Below are 14,837 nucleotides of genomic sequence, written 5' to 3'. Positions count from 1 at the left end.
CAAAGATAATCACTCACAAGCTTCCCACTAGTAGAATTTGTAAGACACACATATGAAGATGATACAAAACAATGAAAACAATGTACTTACCAGGCTTGGTTTGTGGTACTTCTGAGCTTGGTGATGTTCTAGGTTTGGAGGGAATACGGTGTGTTTCTTTTGGAACTGGAATAAAAGAAACGCAGCTATAAAAGTATTTCAAGAACTGAGACAGTCAGGAAGCAAAACATTCAAAAAACAACAAAAATAAAACAACAACAAAAACAACACATGCCTTTGGGACCCTCTGGAAACACAAACTGTTTATATGAGTAGTGAAGAAGTATGAATGGCTGGTACACAAAGAAATACTGCTGATGGAGAACCTGTGTAACAAAATCAAACGAAGCAAGGCCAGGATGGATGCCTGATTTGGAGACTAGCAGAAAAGATGAAGCATGTGACAGAAACTGAATACAATGAAACACAGTCAAAGGAAGATCGTGGTGCATCCGTCCACTTTACAGAATACATTTGCGTGAGGAAAACCAAATGAGATGAATATGAATTGTTAGTGTAAAATCACACACATAAAAAACACTTCAGAAGGACAAAATATAACAGTAAAAAATTATGACAGTGGCGTACAATGAAGATGTACTTGTGATGCTAGATGTCTACTGAATATTTGTTTTAACCATGCAAAGCAGCGTTGGTGAGAATTGTACCACTTAAGTAGCCACAACATGTATTTCAAATGTGATGGTCCTTGTAGGTATAACTGTTACCTATTGTTGGTTTTGGTCGAGCAGTTCTAAGTGTTATAGACTCCAGGACTGTATCAAAAACAAAACATAAAAGCTGTTTTGAGAATCGAGGAGAATAACTTCACTTACAGTTAGAATTATTTGTCTAGTAGCTATGCTTTGAATTATACACTGCTTCATACAAAAGCTGTTGTATTAAATTAAATTACTGAGAAAATAAGGGGCAAAGCAGTGTAAGATGAAACAATCCTTAACTGTGAGCTTAATTCTCCCATGGGCTGCAATGAGATTTCCAAATACGAATCGTTATCTTACTAAGAAAACGGCTTTTTAAAGATACAAAACTCTTCACTGTATTTCAAATGCTGTTTATATATACAACTGGAATTGGAGACCACTTGCTTGTTTTCTGCATGCTGTATTATTAAACAGCATTGCTGTGTATTGGGTTACATGACCACATGCTTTAACTCTATGGTATACCTTTTAAATAAAACAGGATGTTTAAATTGCATAAGGATGTGAAATTGATGCTATAAAAAATAATGTCATGAGCTGAAATAATTGTGTTTTAAAAGGGAGACACATTGTTATTCTATCAATGCAAAGCAGTGTGGGTGGGAAGTGTAAAACCTAAGCAGCCATAACACATACTTTAATTGCTAGATACTTGTTTTAGCCACCACTGCAATTTGAGTTTAGCAATATTCTCATCCAGCTGCCACGAGGCAGCAGAGATTTATTCTTCTATATGATCATAAAACCTAGTAAATCTCTTACTACTCCTGAAAATTGAATTGAAACCACAGAATATACAGCAGAACAGAACCCCATTATATTGTAACTGGCTCAGATAAGTAAGCAGCTGCTCAGAGATATATTTCAGTCCAATATCTACTGTATTAGAAATAATCACACAAAGCAGTTTACCATCTTTAGCGTGTGGGATAGGAAGTTTGGGTGAAGTTTTAGGTTTAGAAGGAATATGTGGAATCTCCTTTGGAGCTGGAAGAGAAAAGGTGGGTGATAAGTTGGTTAATTTACACAGCAATTAGCATCTGATATAGAGTTGAACACACAAACACATAAGCCTCACACCTGCAACAGAGAAAAGAATTCTCTTTATAGGAAGTAGCAAAGGAAGTCAAGTAGCACCACCCATGTGTTTTCAACAGATTAAGCAAGAGAGATGAAATCTGGTAATTTCAGAAGCCCAGATTTTATTTTATTTTTTAAATAAAAAACTGGGATGAGCACAGACAAGCATAATTATAACAAAGGTGATTCAGAGCTTCCAGGCTCATTTTCTCAAAAAGCAGACATTCCAACTGTGAAGACAGCAATATGCCCAGCTGACATGGATGCCAAGCAAGAGAACTACCTAGAAGAAAAATGAAGTTTAATGAAAGAATCCTAAAGCATAAGGTGAGTAACTTCAGTGGTGCTGTCTGCAGTGAAGAAAGCAAACAACAGCTTGCCAAAGAAATATCATTACCTACTGTTGACCTTGGTGGTTCAACTCTAAGTGTAATAGGTTCCCAGACTGCAACAGAAACAGTGTGACAAAGTAAGTATGGAACCTACTTCAAAATAGATATAAATATAAATAAATAAAATGTAAAATCACTGGTAAGTGCAAAAGCAGCTACTGGTACTACCCCACAATAATGCCTACCCTGAAATTGACTTTAGTTTTAAAATCGTGGACAACTAAGCTTTCTAATAATACAGGTTCAATAGGAAAAAGGAATAATTGCAGCAACTTGCTGATAATGGAAGGAAAAATATAACAGAAATCAGTAAACCATACAACAAAGAAAGGACTAGATGAGTTTATCTCAGAGACAGCAAGAGTCTTGATATATGAGAATATCCAGGTATCCCTCATACTGAAGTCTGCTGCTATTTGAAAGTGGCATACTGACCACGACAAAACAGTTGATTTTTTCCTCTTAAGGTGAGCAGTCAAACAGAGGATGAAAAGGCTGCTATTGTTACATATAATTATATCAAAAATACTTATTTTGAAAAAGCCTCTTAGCTTTTCCTCATATCCAAATCCTATAATTTGGATTAGAAACAAAACAAACAAACAAACAATGGCACAAGAATATACCATACCATTTTCCTCTTCACGTACTATGTCAAATTGAAAAAAAAAATAAAAAGAACATAATCCTAAAATACAAACTGACAGTCTATAAAAAATTCCTGACACTAAAGGAAATCAAAAATAATGGATAAATTCTCCTTTCTCATTAGGCAGTAAGAACTAGAGTAACATACAGACATATACACTTAAAGTTAGAACCCTATCCATCAGCTATACTCACTTATATCCCAAGCTCTCTTGTAATTCCACCTACTTTAAAAATGGAACTTATAATAAATAAAACTATAAAAAAATGCTTTGCTTGCAATTGATTCTTTTGAATAACAGAGTATTTCTTATCCTTCTATTAACATACACAGTATAATAATTACTAATGCTGCTGCAAACAACAACAATAACAAAAAACAGCATTAACTTCTTTCTGTTGACAATAGCCAGACACTGTATAGAAAGGTTAAACCAGTCACTAATCTTTCTAATCTGCTCAGTATATTCTTGCCTTGCAATGACTTCTCTGTTACTCAGGTTTGTCAACTACCTTTGGAATTCAAATTCAGAAATCTCTCTCTCTAGAACACTCATTTCTATTCATAGGTTGCCTTCAAAACATCAGTGAGTTCTTAAAAAAGAATAAAAAATGTTCAGAAATTCAGAAGAAAATTAAATTCTTCTTTAGCTCTACAAAACGTTTTCTGAAGTAACATATATTAGTATAATTATCAGAAAGTAGTGAGTGTCTTCCTTCTCCCCTCATTCAGGAAAGAAGTTTTAATTCTTTCACTTTTTGATTTTTCTGCAGTAACAGCACACCTGAATGTATACAGTTTCAAAAGAAATGTCACTACCAGCTTTAGTCTGAGATGCTTCGATCTAACAACAGATTTATGCTTCACGTGTACAGAATGTGAGTTTGGATACTGGAAAAAAAAAAAACTTAGTTTGCAAAAAAAAAAAAATCATAATTTTAGCTGAAAGTAAATGATGTCCCATGAAAGATACTCATCTACATTTGCCAAAGAAGAAATGAAGACTAGGAAACAACCTTCAGTTAGTATCAGTGAATAAGCACAGAGAAAACCAATGCTATGGGTTTAATACATGAAATGTATTAAGTATGGGCAAAACAAGCAGACAGAGCCTTTAATGAGAGGGATATTCGAAGAGTCAGATGCTATTCTGGAGCAATATTAGCTTCTAAAAATTTAGCCTGAAGCAAAATAAACAAGTGCTAAGAAATGATGCTAAGAAAATACTGTTATCCAATGTCAACCTTGGCCAATCAATGTCATTAGAAGAGTTTTGAACATACTTTGACCACTAGTTCCAATCGATTAATATAGATAAATCAAAAAGAGTCAATATTTTCCATAAATTTGAAAAATGATCACACAATGTTGTGTGCCATATAGAACTCACCTTTCTGCAGGAATTGCTCGACAGTTTGTAGATTTTTAGTCTGATTTTTAAATTAAGTGTATTAGTTTTGTATTTCATGAAATCTATTACTGCAATAATTCTTACTCTTTCTTCTTCTCATGTAATTAAGGTTTTTAATCAGATATCTTTGAAGTGATATCCTGTCTTTCAACATACAGTATCTTCATGCTATAAATGTGAAGAAATAATAAAGCACCAAGAGTGTATTTTCATTTCTGCTGTTCAGACCTCATATGAATAAGCAAGTAGCCTACAGAAAAGAGTATTTACAATCACACATGTTATTAGACCATAGAAAAGAAGAATGACTAAAGATTGCTAGTAATCATTACCCTCTGCAGTCTTTGGATGTTCATATGTGTAGGGTTTCCTAGTAGTGACTGACACCGGAATGGCTGCTGCTGGAATAAAGAACATTTTCTTGAGATAAATACAGGTGCATCTATACATATTTTTCATCTTTTGCTTCCCAGTTAAAATCTACCTTCTCCTCTCTACTCAAATGGAAACACTGAGTAAGTAATAATATCGATCAAGAAAATTCAAGAAATAACTATTCTGTGTAGCTTCTGCTGCTCTTTGAAAAGAAAAGGTGCATTTATGCTATAGGAACACTGGTGGAAGAGAAACTCTTGAGTCTTCATCCTGTTTTCCTGAGAAGTTTTTCTTTTCCCTGCAAGGCTGTCAACACCTTTAAATAAACAGCTCCATAGAAATCTTTTTTCTTTTGGTAAATCTTTCTGTTAATTTTACTGAGTTTCTTTGAAAGTAATGCAAAAGTTAGATCTGAAAGATTCCAGGTATAAATAACTGCAAAGTCACATATAATAAGGCTGAAGATCTCAGTAGGTTACAAAACTTTATGATGAAGGGATTATATTTAAGGAGGTTGTGTTTAAGACCGAGTAAAAGAACTGACGTATTTCATTCAGAACTTTAATTTTTCCCTCATTCCCTTTCCTAGCTTTAATTTTTAACTGGCTTTAACTTTTTATAGCTAATGATTGATGTATTTAATACTATTGCAACTACCTTAAGCGAAATATTCTAAGATGCGTTATCTGTTGCAAGAATACAGATTGCTTAGAGAAGTTGTGGAGTCTTCCTCCTTGGAAAACTTCATGTCCACCTGAACATGGTTGTGGGAAACTTGCTTTAAGTGGCCCTGCACGAGAAGGGTTGTACCAGATGGCATCCAGAGGTCCCTTCCAGCCTAAGCCATTCTGTGACTCTGTGAAAGAGCATTATAATTAACCAGCACTGTCACAGGCTGTTCTAGACACAGAAGGACTTTAGGTTTGGAAGGAGAAGCTTTACTGTGAACAGGAAAGTTAAAAAATAAAAATAAAATAAATTAATTACAAGAATCTGACAGAGCAGTTAGGAAGTTTTCTTATGTTCTCTGGGACTCTGATCTCTAAACTAATTGTACTTGAGTGGGTAAATCTCTCATCAAAATAATCTCCTTTAAAAGCCACATCATTCAAACTGATAATGCATGAAGTAGTCCATGTCAGGTGACAGCATGGTTCTGTCAGCTTACATGAGGAAGTCAGAAAAGTTTTAAAAAAGTAAATTTATATGTATATATTAACTCAGCCAGGGCAATCAGTTCTCGCTCTCAACCCCAGAACTCTGGCATTTAGGTGTGGTCAAAAGATGAAGAATGAGAATAAACAGAAACAGCTATTGAAAAGAAATTCAGTAGTACGAACTCTTTGCCATGTTCTTTTCTGAGCTGCCACACGTGAAAGTACTACTCTGTCATGACAGAGATCAACAGCGTATCCTTACCTAGTTAACAACGTGAGACCATTTTTCTACACCTGGCAGTGCATGGTCCTGCATAATGTATCTGTGCTACAGCACTATTCTTTGCTCTAAATCCAAGGGAAATCCAATATGAAGCATACTAACCTACAAGTTAGCTGCATGCAGATTTTTCCAGAACTAACCAAGTGCTGGACATTCATTGCACCATATTTCTCTGATGAATACTAAATCACATACCTGCTTTTCTTTCTCATTTGTTTGCTTTTTCAATGTAAAAGTCAACAATGCCATCCTTCTCCCCATCCTAAAGAGATTCTGACAGTTTCTCTTCAGCCCAGTTTTTAAAAATTCATTAACAGATATACAATGATGTAGACTTTTCTAGGTAAAATGAAAAAGTAGAGTTGGGAGATGGTGTTTCTCAGATTGACAATGAGAGCGGAATGAGATTGCAGGAAATTAAATGCCTTTCATTTCCTCTGACCTTTCTGAAATTACTCCCAAATATTATTAAATGATCTACCAGGTTATTGGGTTTTAAGCACTGATCAACCACTTAACCTGAGACTTTGAAGGGCTGAAAATAATAAGACAGACATGAACCAAGTTTTCAGACATGTTTTTCAGAGACAGAGAATGCATGGTTTTCTGGTGTGACTATACTTCATAGGATGCATGTTTTCAAGTTTTTCCAGGACCCTCATAGTCCTGGTAGGGGATGCACAATTCTAAAAGGAACAACTACATGTATGCATCAGTCTATCTAACAATACTGTAGCCTAACTTCACTACTGTATTGAGACTAAGGAAATTTGCAAAACAATAGCAGGCAGTTGATGAAATATGAATTTGGCATGTGTTTTTAATTATTTTTGATTAATGGTTAAGTAAAGGTGACAACCACTATCATGACACAAATTTCTAATCTATGCTTAACACCCACAGTGACACTGGAATACATCTGAGATCACTATAAGCTTATTATTATCATAGAATCATTTTGGTTGGAAAAGGCCTTCAAGATCACCAAGTCCAACCCTCAACCTGACCGATCAAGTCACATCACTGAACCAAGTCTCTTAGTGCCAGTTCTACACATTTCTTAAATACTGCCAGGGATGGGTACACTACCACCACCTCTCTGAGAAGCCTGTTCCAATGCCTAATCACACCCTCCATTAAGTTCTTCCTGATGTCAAATTTAAACCTGCCCTGGCACAACCTGAGGCTGTTTCCTCGTGTCATATCACTTGTCACCTAAGAAAATAGACCAACATCCTCCTTGCTACCATCTCATTTCAGGTAGTTGTAGAGAGCAATGAAGTCTCCCCTCAGCTTCCTTTTCTCTAGACTAAACAATCCCAGTGATTAAAAAGTGCTCCTTAGAATTCCATCTGAATTGAGCAAGGAAACCACTAACAGAGAAAAGACAGACAAGAGGCACGTACACAAATGAAAAATCATGCCGCCTTCTCTGTAGTTATGTAGAAGCTGAAAGCAGCCATTCATTGATGTGGAAACATCAATACACAGGGCTGATCTTGATGACCCAAAAGTATTATACAAATTTATGCACAGGTTTCCAAATGGAGTTGTTTTCTGTGTCATTTCAAGGAAATCTCTGTATTCAGAGAGATGTAGGCATTGACAGCAGAGACTAAAGCAATTATTCTTGTATTAAAATATTGACATTCTACACTAAAAAAGTTGTAGTTGTAGCCACAATGAAAAACTAATTATGCATACTAATTTGAGACAGTTATAAAACACAAATACCATTTAGTCAACAAGCTTTACAAGGAATTATTTGATCTGAAGAGAGTAATTTCTTTTATGAGAAAAATACCAGGGATTAATTCACAGGGAATCGGGAAAGATTTAAATAACACTGACAAATCTCTTCCCTGAGTAAGTAATATATTCTCACAACATACAATTATACATTTTAAAGCTTTTTAAACTTCATTACAACCCATGCAAAACTATTGACATGTTTTTCAGCTTCAGGCAAGGCCAGGTGTCTTTTATTCTCTGACATATACCACAGACCAAATTCAGCTCTGGTATAAAGGTATGATTTCACTTGTCATCATAAAATATGCCTTTACTAAATTCCAGAACTCATTCTTCTTTCAACAGTTTCTGATAAGTCTGTGTATAAATGATCACAGAATCGATACAAATCCTACAGTTCTAGGTAAGATGCTATACACATCACCAAAGCAAGAGAATGTGCATCTTTGGATCCTGTGCTGAATCAAGGTGGGAAACAACCTGTTTCCACACCAGGCCATGCAGCTTGTTGATTTAGGTACAAATCTAAAGTTAAAAGGTTACTTTCTTTGCTTCATTTTTTTTTTTGTTGTTCAATACAAAAATAATATTCCTCAAAGAACATAGCTTTCCTCACTACTTATCTTTCTGATGATAAAGTGCTGAGCTTCACACAGAATGAATTTAAAATGTTTGGTATGGAAGTTAGTTACCAGGTTTAGTTCGTGGCTTTTTGGGTCTGGCAGATGGTCTAGGTTTAGATGTAGAAGGTTTGAGTTTTCCTTCTTTGGGAGCTGAAAGAAATATACTGGATTATAAGATTATCCTTTCCATTGTATCACATAAGAATCGCACTCTTCAAGCCTGAAATAAAGCAATAAATGGCTACTGGAAGAAAAGCAAATGGTAATCAAATTTGCTAACGGGACTTCTCAAAATCCCTATCCATCAAAACTGTTTGTTCTTCATTGTAAAAGTCAGTTAGTAAGTGTAATATATGTAATTATATCTTATAATCACATAAAAATGTTCCCCTCATTAAATGGTACTCATTAATAGGAAATATATTTTTGCAAGATACCTATGTGGTAAATAATGACGCTGTTTATCCTATTGAACTGCAGGTCAATTTCAAGCCATCAAACCACACCCACATATACAAAATCTGCAAAAATGTCCTCAGTTTTCAACACTAAGGAAATTACTGGTAGGGAGCTGGAAAAGCATGGAATCAATAATATAAAAGGGAGTTGCTTCATTATTGTATTCATTGCATTCTGTTGAAAAATAGAACTAGTGTCATCTAAGTGGTAAAAAAAAAACAAGAGCAATCAGTTCTAGAAATTATTTTTCCCTGAACTTGCTGAAAAGTGTAATTAGCTTAAAAGATTGTTAATTGGACGTCAGATAAAGCTTAAGCTGAGTTTCAGGTAGTATAATAAGTGATTTTCTTCATTTTTATAAAGCAGTGCAATGAAACTGCTTTCAAAGAAGTTTCCAAAAGTTACATATCAGCAAACACAGTGGAAAAGCATACAATACAGAGAGAACAGACTAGAGTAAGACATGAAGTGACTGAGAAACATTTTTGAAGCCAAGCTGACATTCACGAAGGACTCCTGAAAGAACAGTGAAATTAACGTATCCACATAGTGCCAGAAGAGTCTTTCATTGAGAGTTCTAGGATTAACATCTACAATGCTGACCTTGTGCTTAGTCTTTCAGTAGTATTTCTGATGGGTTTCTGATGATTCTTTGGGGGTAAACTGTGTTGCTGGTCTAGCAAAACTCCCAACAAAAAGGATGATAATTCTGCTTCATGTAGAAAAAAATGAACTTTTTCTCTTACATTGAGAAAAACATTATTTCAGAATGCTTATTTCTTAATTTTTTTCTTCTGTAAGAGAAATGGATTACAAAAAAAAGAAACTATGAGATGAAGTAAGAGAGTTCAGACTGTGGCTTGGACTGCAAAGAGTGACCAACAGCTACAGAAACACATATTACCTCTTGTAGCTTTTGGTTGTTCAACAGTCTTAGAAGTTTTAGGCTCCAAAAGTGGTGGTTTAGGGGCTAAAAAACAAAAATTGAGGTGTAATTGAACAAATCAGTAGACGTATCAGCAGTAAACCAAAAATGTTATGATTCCAATAGTTGACTTTTATTTACTTTTTTAAATAGACTAAATAAGCACGCAAGAGTCCTACTCATACGCATAACATCCTTTTAGTTCTGTTTCCTATGAAACTTCACACTATATGTTCAAGTGTTCAAGGTTTTGTGTGACAATCTGCTTCTGAGGCTTCTTTCCCATATTTATGTTTTCAGGACATTTTTAATCCATTGCTTGGCTCAATCAACAAACAGATATCTTTAAAGTTACAGGAGAATAAAAAGAAAGAACAGATGAGGTCTATGACCGAAGAAAAAACCACATTCCATAACAAATACCACAAAATAGGCCGGAGGCAACTATTGAATGCCAAAATCTTGCTGAATATCTTAAGTCAGAGTTGCAGTCAATTGTAAAACATGTATGAGACATAAAAGGCAACTCCTGCTTTTTACTGACGTGCCTGTTTATAAGAAATTAGAATAGAAACATTATTTAAAGCTCTAGTAATGCACATCATAATATTTACTTGTCCAATACCCGGGTCACTAAAAGTGGCAAACTCATATCCCTTAATCCCAAATCAGAAGAAAAAAAACAACCAACCAAACAAACAAACAAAAAAAACACAACAGAGATCTATTTTTTGATCAAAAAGCAAAAATGGAAAAAAGATACCACATGGTAATAATGCTCCAATGGTCAAAGAATGAACTTTTCACTCGTGTATGAAAGATTACTCTTCTACTTTGAAGGCAGCTCTCCTATTTCCACTGAAATGAAAATCCTTTTCATTGAGTTCCTTAAGGGAGGGCTTATCAATCACACGAGTAGTACCTTACTCTGAATTATCAGTGTTGTGACTAGCAAAAATGCCTTCTTTGCCAAGCTATGCCTGTATGAAAGTGGAAGATTGGGACTGACAAATGAAGCAATAGAATAATATAAGGTTGTTGTTTTGTGTTTTTTTTTTCACTACACCCAACTGTGTAAAACTGATGAGCTTAACTCTCATTTCCTTTGTCAGGTAACATCACATGACTGATGACAAAGTTGTGAGTTAGTCGAGATGCTCACATGTATTGCACAGTTCCTATCCATTTCACAAAGTGTTGCTAAAACATTTTTAGTGAACATACGTCTCTGCATACCAACTTAAAATAATGGTGTGCACAATTACCAGGTTTCACACGATGTACTTCTGGGGTAGCAGATGGTTTCGGTTTAGGAGTAAGTGGGATTTCTTTTGGAGCTGAAAGAAAGAGCTCAGTTTGCAATCAAAATTTGTTTAACAAGGGTTGCTCAGAACACACAACACATGCCACGAGTTTATAGTGAAGAAAAGATAACTCAGTGTGGAACATTAAAGCCATCTGATGAAATCAGAGTTTGAAGAGTGGAATGGAGATGATATTGAAATGCTGTGCATTGATCAGAAATAGATCTGATGTCTTCAAAAGAACTATAATTTTCCGTATGAAAGCTCTACATATCAGAGAGGAAGAGAGCACATGCGTGTGCACCAGAGAAAAAGACAGACAGAACACAATGATGAAAGGATCATGGAGTTTTTCATGCAAGTTACTAAGAGGCAACTTTTATTGCAACGAGGACAGCAAAACTGCTATGAACTATGTTCCCATACAGAAGTGCATCAAGAATAATCGAAGTCTAATGACAATGGCAGAACAAGACTATAACCAGTAAAAAGAACAATGATTATGTGTGTGAAATGATATGCTGTAAGAAATACATTCATATGGGATGAAGTGCTCAAAACAAACAGTTTTTCACTGCATGAAAACAACAACATTACCTAATGTTACCCTTGGCCATTGGAAAGGATGATAAGTTTTAGGTGTAAAAGATTCCAGAATGGATTCAATTGTTGCTGTTGGAAGAAATGGTGACAGTTGTAAGACAATAAAGAGCTAATGGAAGAAACTCTTGCTTCGCAAGCAAAAACAAATCTGTTTTTACAAGAACAACATAAGTATCTCACTAATTCTTGGACACTTTCCAGTTTATCTACCTAGTATGCATTAGAGAGAAATTCAGTCTTTTGAAATGCATAGAGCTTCAGCGTCTTTAAATCATTGCATTTGTGATGTGCAGGAATTTTGGATGTTAATTTCTTCCTGTCTTTACTGTAACGGGTCTGGATCTCAATCACTGCCAAGTAAGATTTTGAAGTTTAGCATTTCCACATGTTGAGTTCTGACCCATTACTTAAGGAAAATGGTGTGTAAAATGCATGAATGTAATGAAGAGGATGTGTTGAACGATCAGTCAGCCAAGACACTTAAACTATAAAATTTGGACTAGAAAGCTGACAATCCAACTACTGTTTCAGTCTGAAAGTATCAAGTGTCTGTGACTGTGACTTTTGTCTGTGACCAATTTCGTGCAATTAAAGGAAACACTCTCCTTAATATTCTTAGCAAGACTACAGCAGTAGAATGCAGCTTACAGCATACATCACACTATTTAAATCAGTAGTATTGGACAATAAATACTGTTTTCTCATTTATCTATGTGGCATATTTTTCAAAATACTGAAGGTGAATCAGGTAACTATGAATTGCCATATACATCATAAGTGTGAGAAAGCAATAATGTCAACCACTAACAGCAACTTAAACTCAAAATCCAGATGTTACGGTCTAATCCAAATGTACACTGAAAGCGAAGACAACCAGTGTAGTCATTTCAGTGAGTTTTAGAGCCTGATCTGAGCTACTGATTAAAAAGAACTAGGCGTTGTATTGTACCTGATTCGGTATCTGCTATTTCAGGCTTACTAGGTGTCACAGGGCTTGAAAGAACAGGTTGAATATCATTGAAAGCTATAAAACAAACAAACAAACAAACAGTTGACAGTATCTACTATTATTGTTTCCATATGTAGCTTTCTGTTCTTATACCTAATTTGCAATGCAGATGTCCATCCATAATAAGCATACCTTACCTTGAAAATGGAGCAGTGCTGGTTTAGAGTAGGAACTGAAGCTAGTGGATAAAGTGACAACTGAAACTAAGTGGCAGCCAACCAAAGCTAATATGATATTAGACAGCATAGTCCACATAACTGAAAGCAACCCAGAAAATATAAAAGATAAAAGAATTTCGGACACAATGGCTAGAAGCACAAAGCGCTAAAAAGAAAAAAAAAAAGGAAAAAGGGTAGAAAAAAATAATTCATGAACACAAGAACATAAGAACATAACTAATATACTTCTGCACAAGACTAAGTTGTTTTCAGTGCTTTGTTTTCTTCGAAGATGCTGTGAGTTTGAATTTTTTTAGAATACGTGCTTATAAGTGATATTCACACACAAACACGGAGACGTACCAAACAAAGGTTAAAACAAAAAAATAAAAAATTAGCACCAAATACTAAAACAAACAAAAAGCAGTAAGAAAAAGATTTAAGACTCTGGCATAAAGAACAGCAGAGAATATATGTGTGCATCTATCTGAGCATATAATAATTAAACATGAAGGTACCGAATTGGCTTAAAGAAAAAAAATAAATTAAGCTTTAGCCACTTTGAATTTATTTATCAAGGTTACTTCATCTAGGTGTATTTCAAAATACCCTTAATAGCTTTTTGATAAGCAAATGAAAGACTAGAAACACCATCAGATCAGTTTCTCAGTAGTAAGCACACACACACTATATATATATATATGTATATATCTATATATATACACATATAGATATAGATATATATTTCTCCATTGCCATAACAGCACACTTCACAATTAGCTTCTAACACAGAGCAATGCTCCAAGAACCACAGCCAGAGCTTCAGGAACTTACTATTTACCTGCATCTTAGAGGGAAGGATACATTAACAAGCTTCATACATTTTTAATTTGTACTTGACCTCAAGTTTGTAGGCTTGACAGTCTGCTCACGCAATGCTTAATGACCTCATGGGTCAAAAAACTGCCAGTACTGCCAGGCCACATGCCTGGCCTTGCACACCTGCCAATACAAAAGAAGCTGCCGCCATGAGCTTCTCCCACGTTGTCTCTGAGTGCCACAGCCAAGTGCAGCAGCTTCATCTCCAAACGGTGCTTCACCCCAACACAGGCCCAGAAATCTAAAATCACAACACCACTGGGGAAAAAACACCCGTCCTGCACCAATTCCAGACAAGCAAGAACCATCGTTACCAGGTTAGGCCAGCAGCACCATCAGGTACTGGCTGATGGTAGCTCTGAACCCCAAAGATGACCCTGTGCTTCACCACCAGGTGAGAAGAGGTAGCGTGCTTCAAGTCCTAGCATGACCTCAAAAGCAGCATGACAGCAGAGCACTCACTTCCAGGTGGTGACAACATAAATGAATGCACAGACAACAGATCGGCTGCCTGGAAAGCCAGCAGCAGGGGGCATGAAGAGAGGAAAAGGAGAAAACGGAAAAGGAAGGGGTTTTGCTAGTTACCCGTCACTGTTTGCTGGGTCGCCAGGGGGGAAGAAGAGGTAGATTTCAGCCTTGGTCGCCGGGTAGCTAAGATCAAACACAAAAACCACCTTCAGGTCCTCACGTTGACTGCCATCACACAGGCGATATCAAGATGCAGCAACAAACAGGGAGATGGAGCCCTGCTCGAGGCAGGCCAACACGTCAGAGCATCCCATCCCCTGGAATGATCCTCCTGGCCTTCAAACATCAGAGCTAGCCCCAGGTAACAGAGGAAACCTTGAATTGGAGGAGGCCCGTACTGCAGACACTTAACAGTGTAGCTCTTATTCCAGAGCCATTAGGGACCAGCTGCAACATGCACCTACTGCTCAGGACTGCCAACACCAGAACAGGCTCAACTCTGCAGGGAAAAGCACTGCCCGAGTACCCAAAGGAGGAAAGGAATCG

General features: G+C 36.1%; 1 protein-coding gene across 50 annotated transcripts in view; it reads right to left on the bottom strand.

Annotated features, from left to right (window-relative positions):
- Nucleotides 1-14,837, bottom strand: part of ABI3BP (ABI family member 3 binding protein) — a 148,251-nt gene that overhangs the window by 47,787 nt on the left and 85,627 nt on the right. For 30 of the 50 annotated variants that reach the window (XM_068695482.1, XM_068695319.1, XM_068695399.1 and 27 more), the window contains 11 exons: nt 14,409-14,474; nt 12,727-12,801; nt 11,772-11,846; nt 11,136-11,207; nt 9,850-9,915; nt 8,556-8,636; nt 4,629-4,697; nt 2,242-2,289; nt 1,677-1,751; nt 768-815; nt 91-165 (listed from right to left, as the gene is read on the bottom strand). In XM_068695482.1, coding sequence (XP_068551583.1) covers nt 91-165; nt 768-815; nt 1,677-1,751; nt 2,242-2,289; nt 4,629-4,697; nt 8,556-8,636; nt 9,850-9,915; nt 11,136-11,207; nt 11,772-11,846; nt 12,727-12,801; nt 14,409-14,474 — 750 coding nt within the window. The remainder of the gene's footprint in view (nt 1-90; nt 166-767; nt 816-1,676; nt 1,752-2,241; nt 2,290-4,628; nt 4,698-8,555; nt 8,637-9,849; nt 9,916-11,135; nt 11,208-11,771; nt 11,847-12,726; nt 12,802-14,408; nt 14,475-14,837) is intronic. The other 20 variants (XM_068695373.1, XM_068695473.1, XM_068695586.1 and 17 more) reach the window with 12 other exon arrangements.

This window comes from Anas acuta, chromosome 1 (assembly GCF_963932015.1).
Source record: "Anas acuta chromosome 1, bAnaAcu1.1, whole genome shotgun sequence".
Classification (NCBI taxonomy): Eukaryota; Metazoa; Chordata; class Aves; order Anseriformes; family Anatidae; genus Anas; species Anas acuta.
Note: the sequence above shows the minus strand (reverse complement) of the source record. Positions and strands in the feature narration are given on the sequence as shown.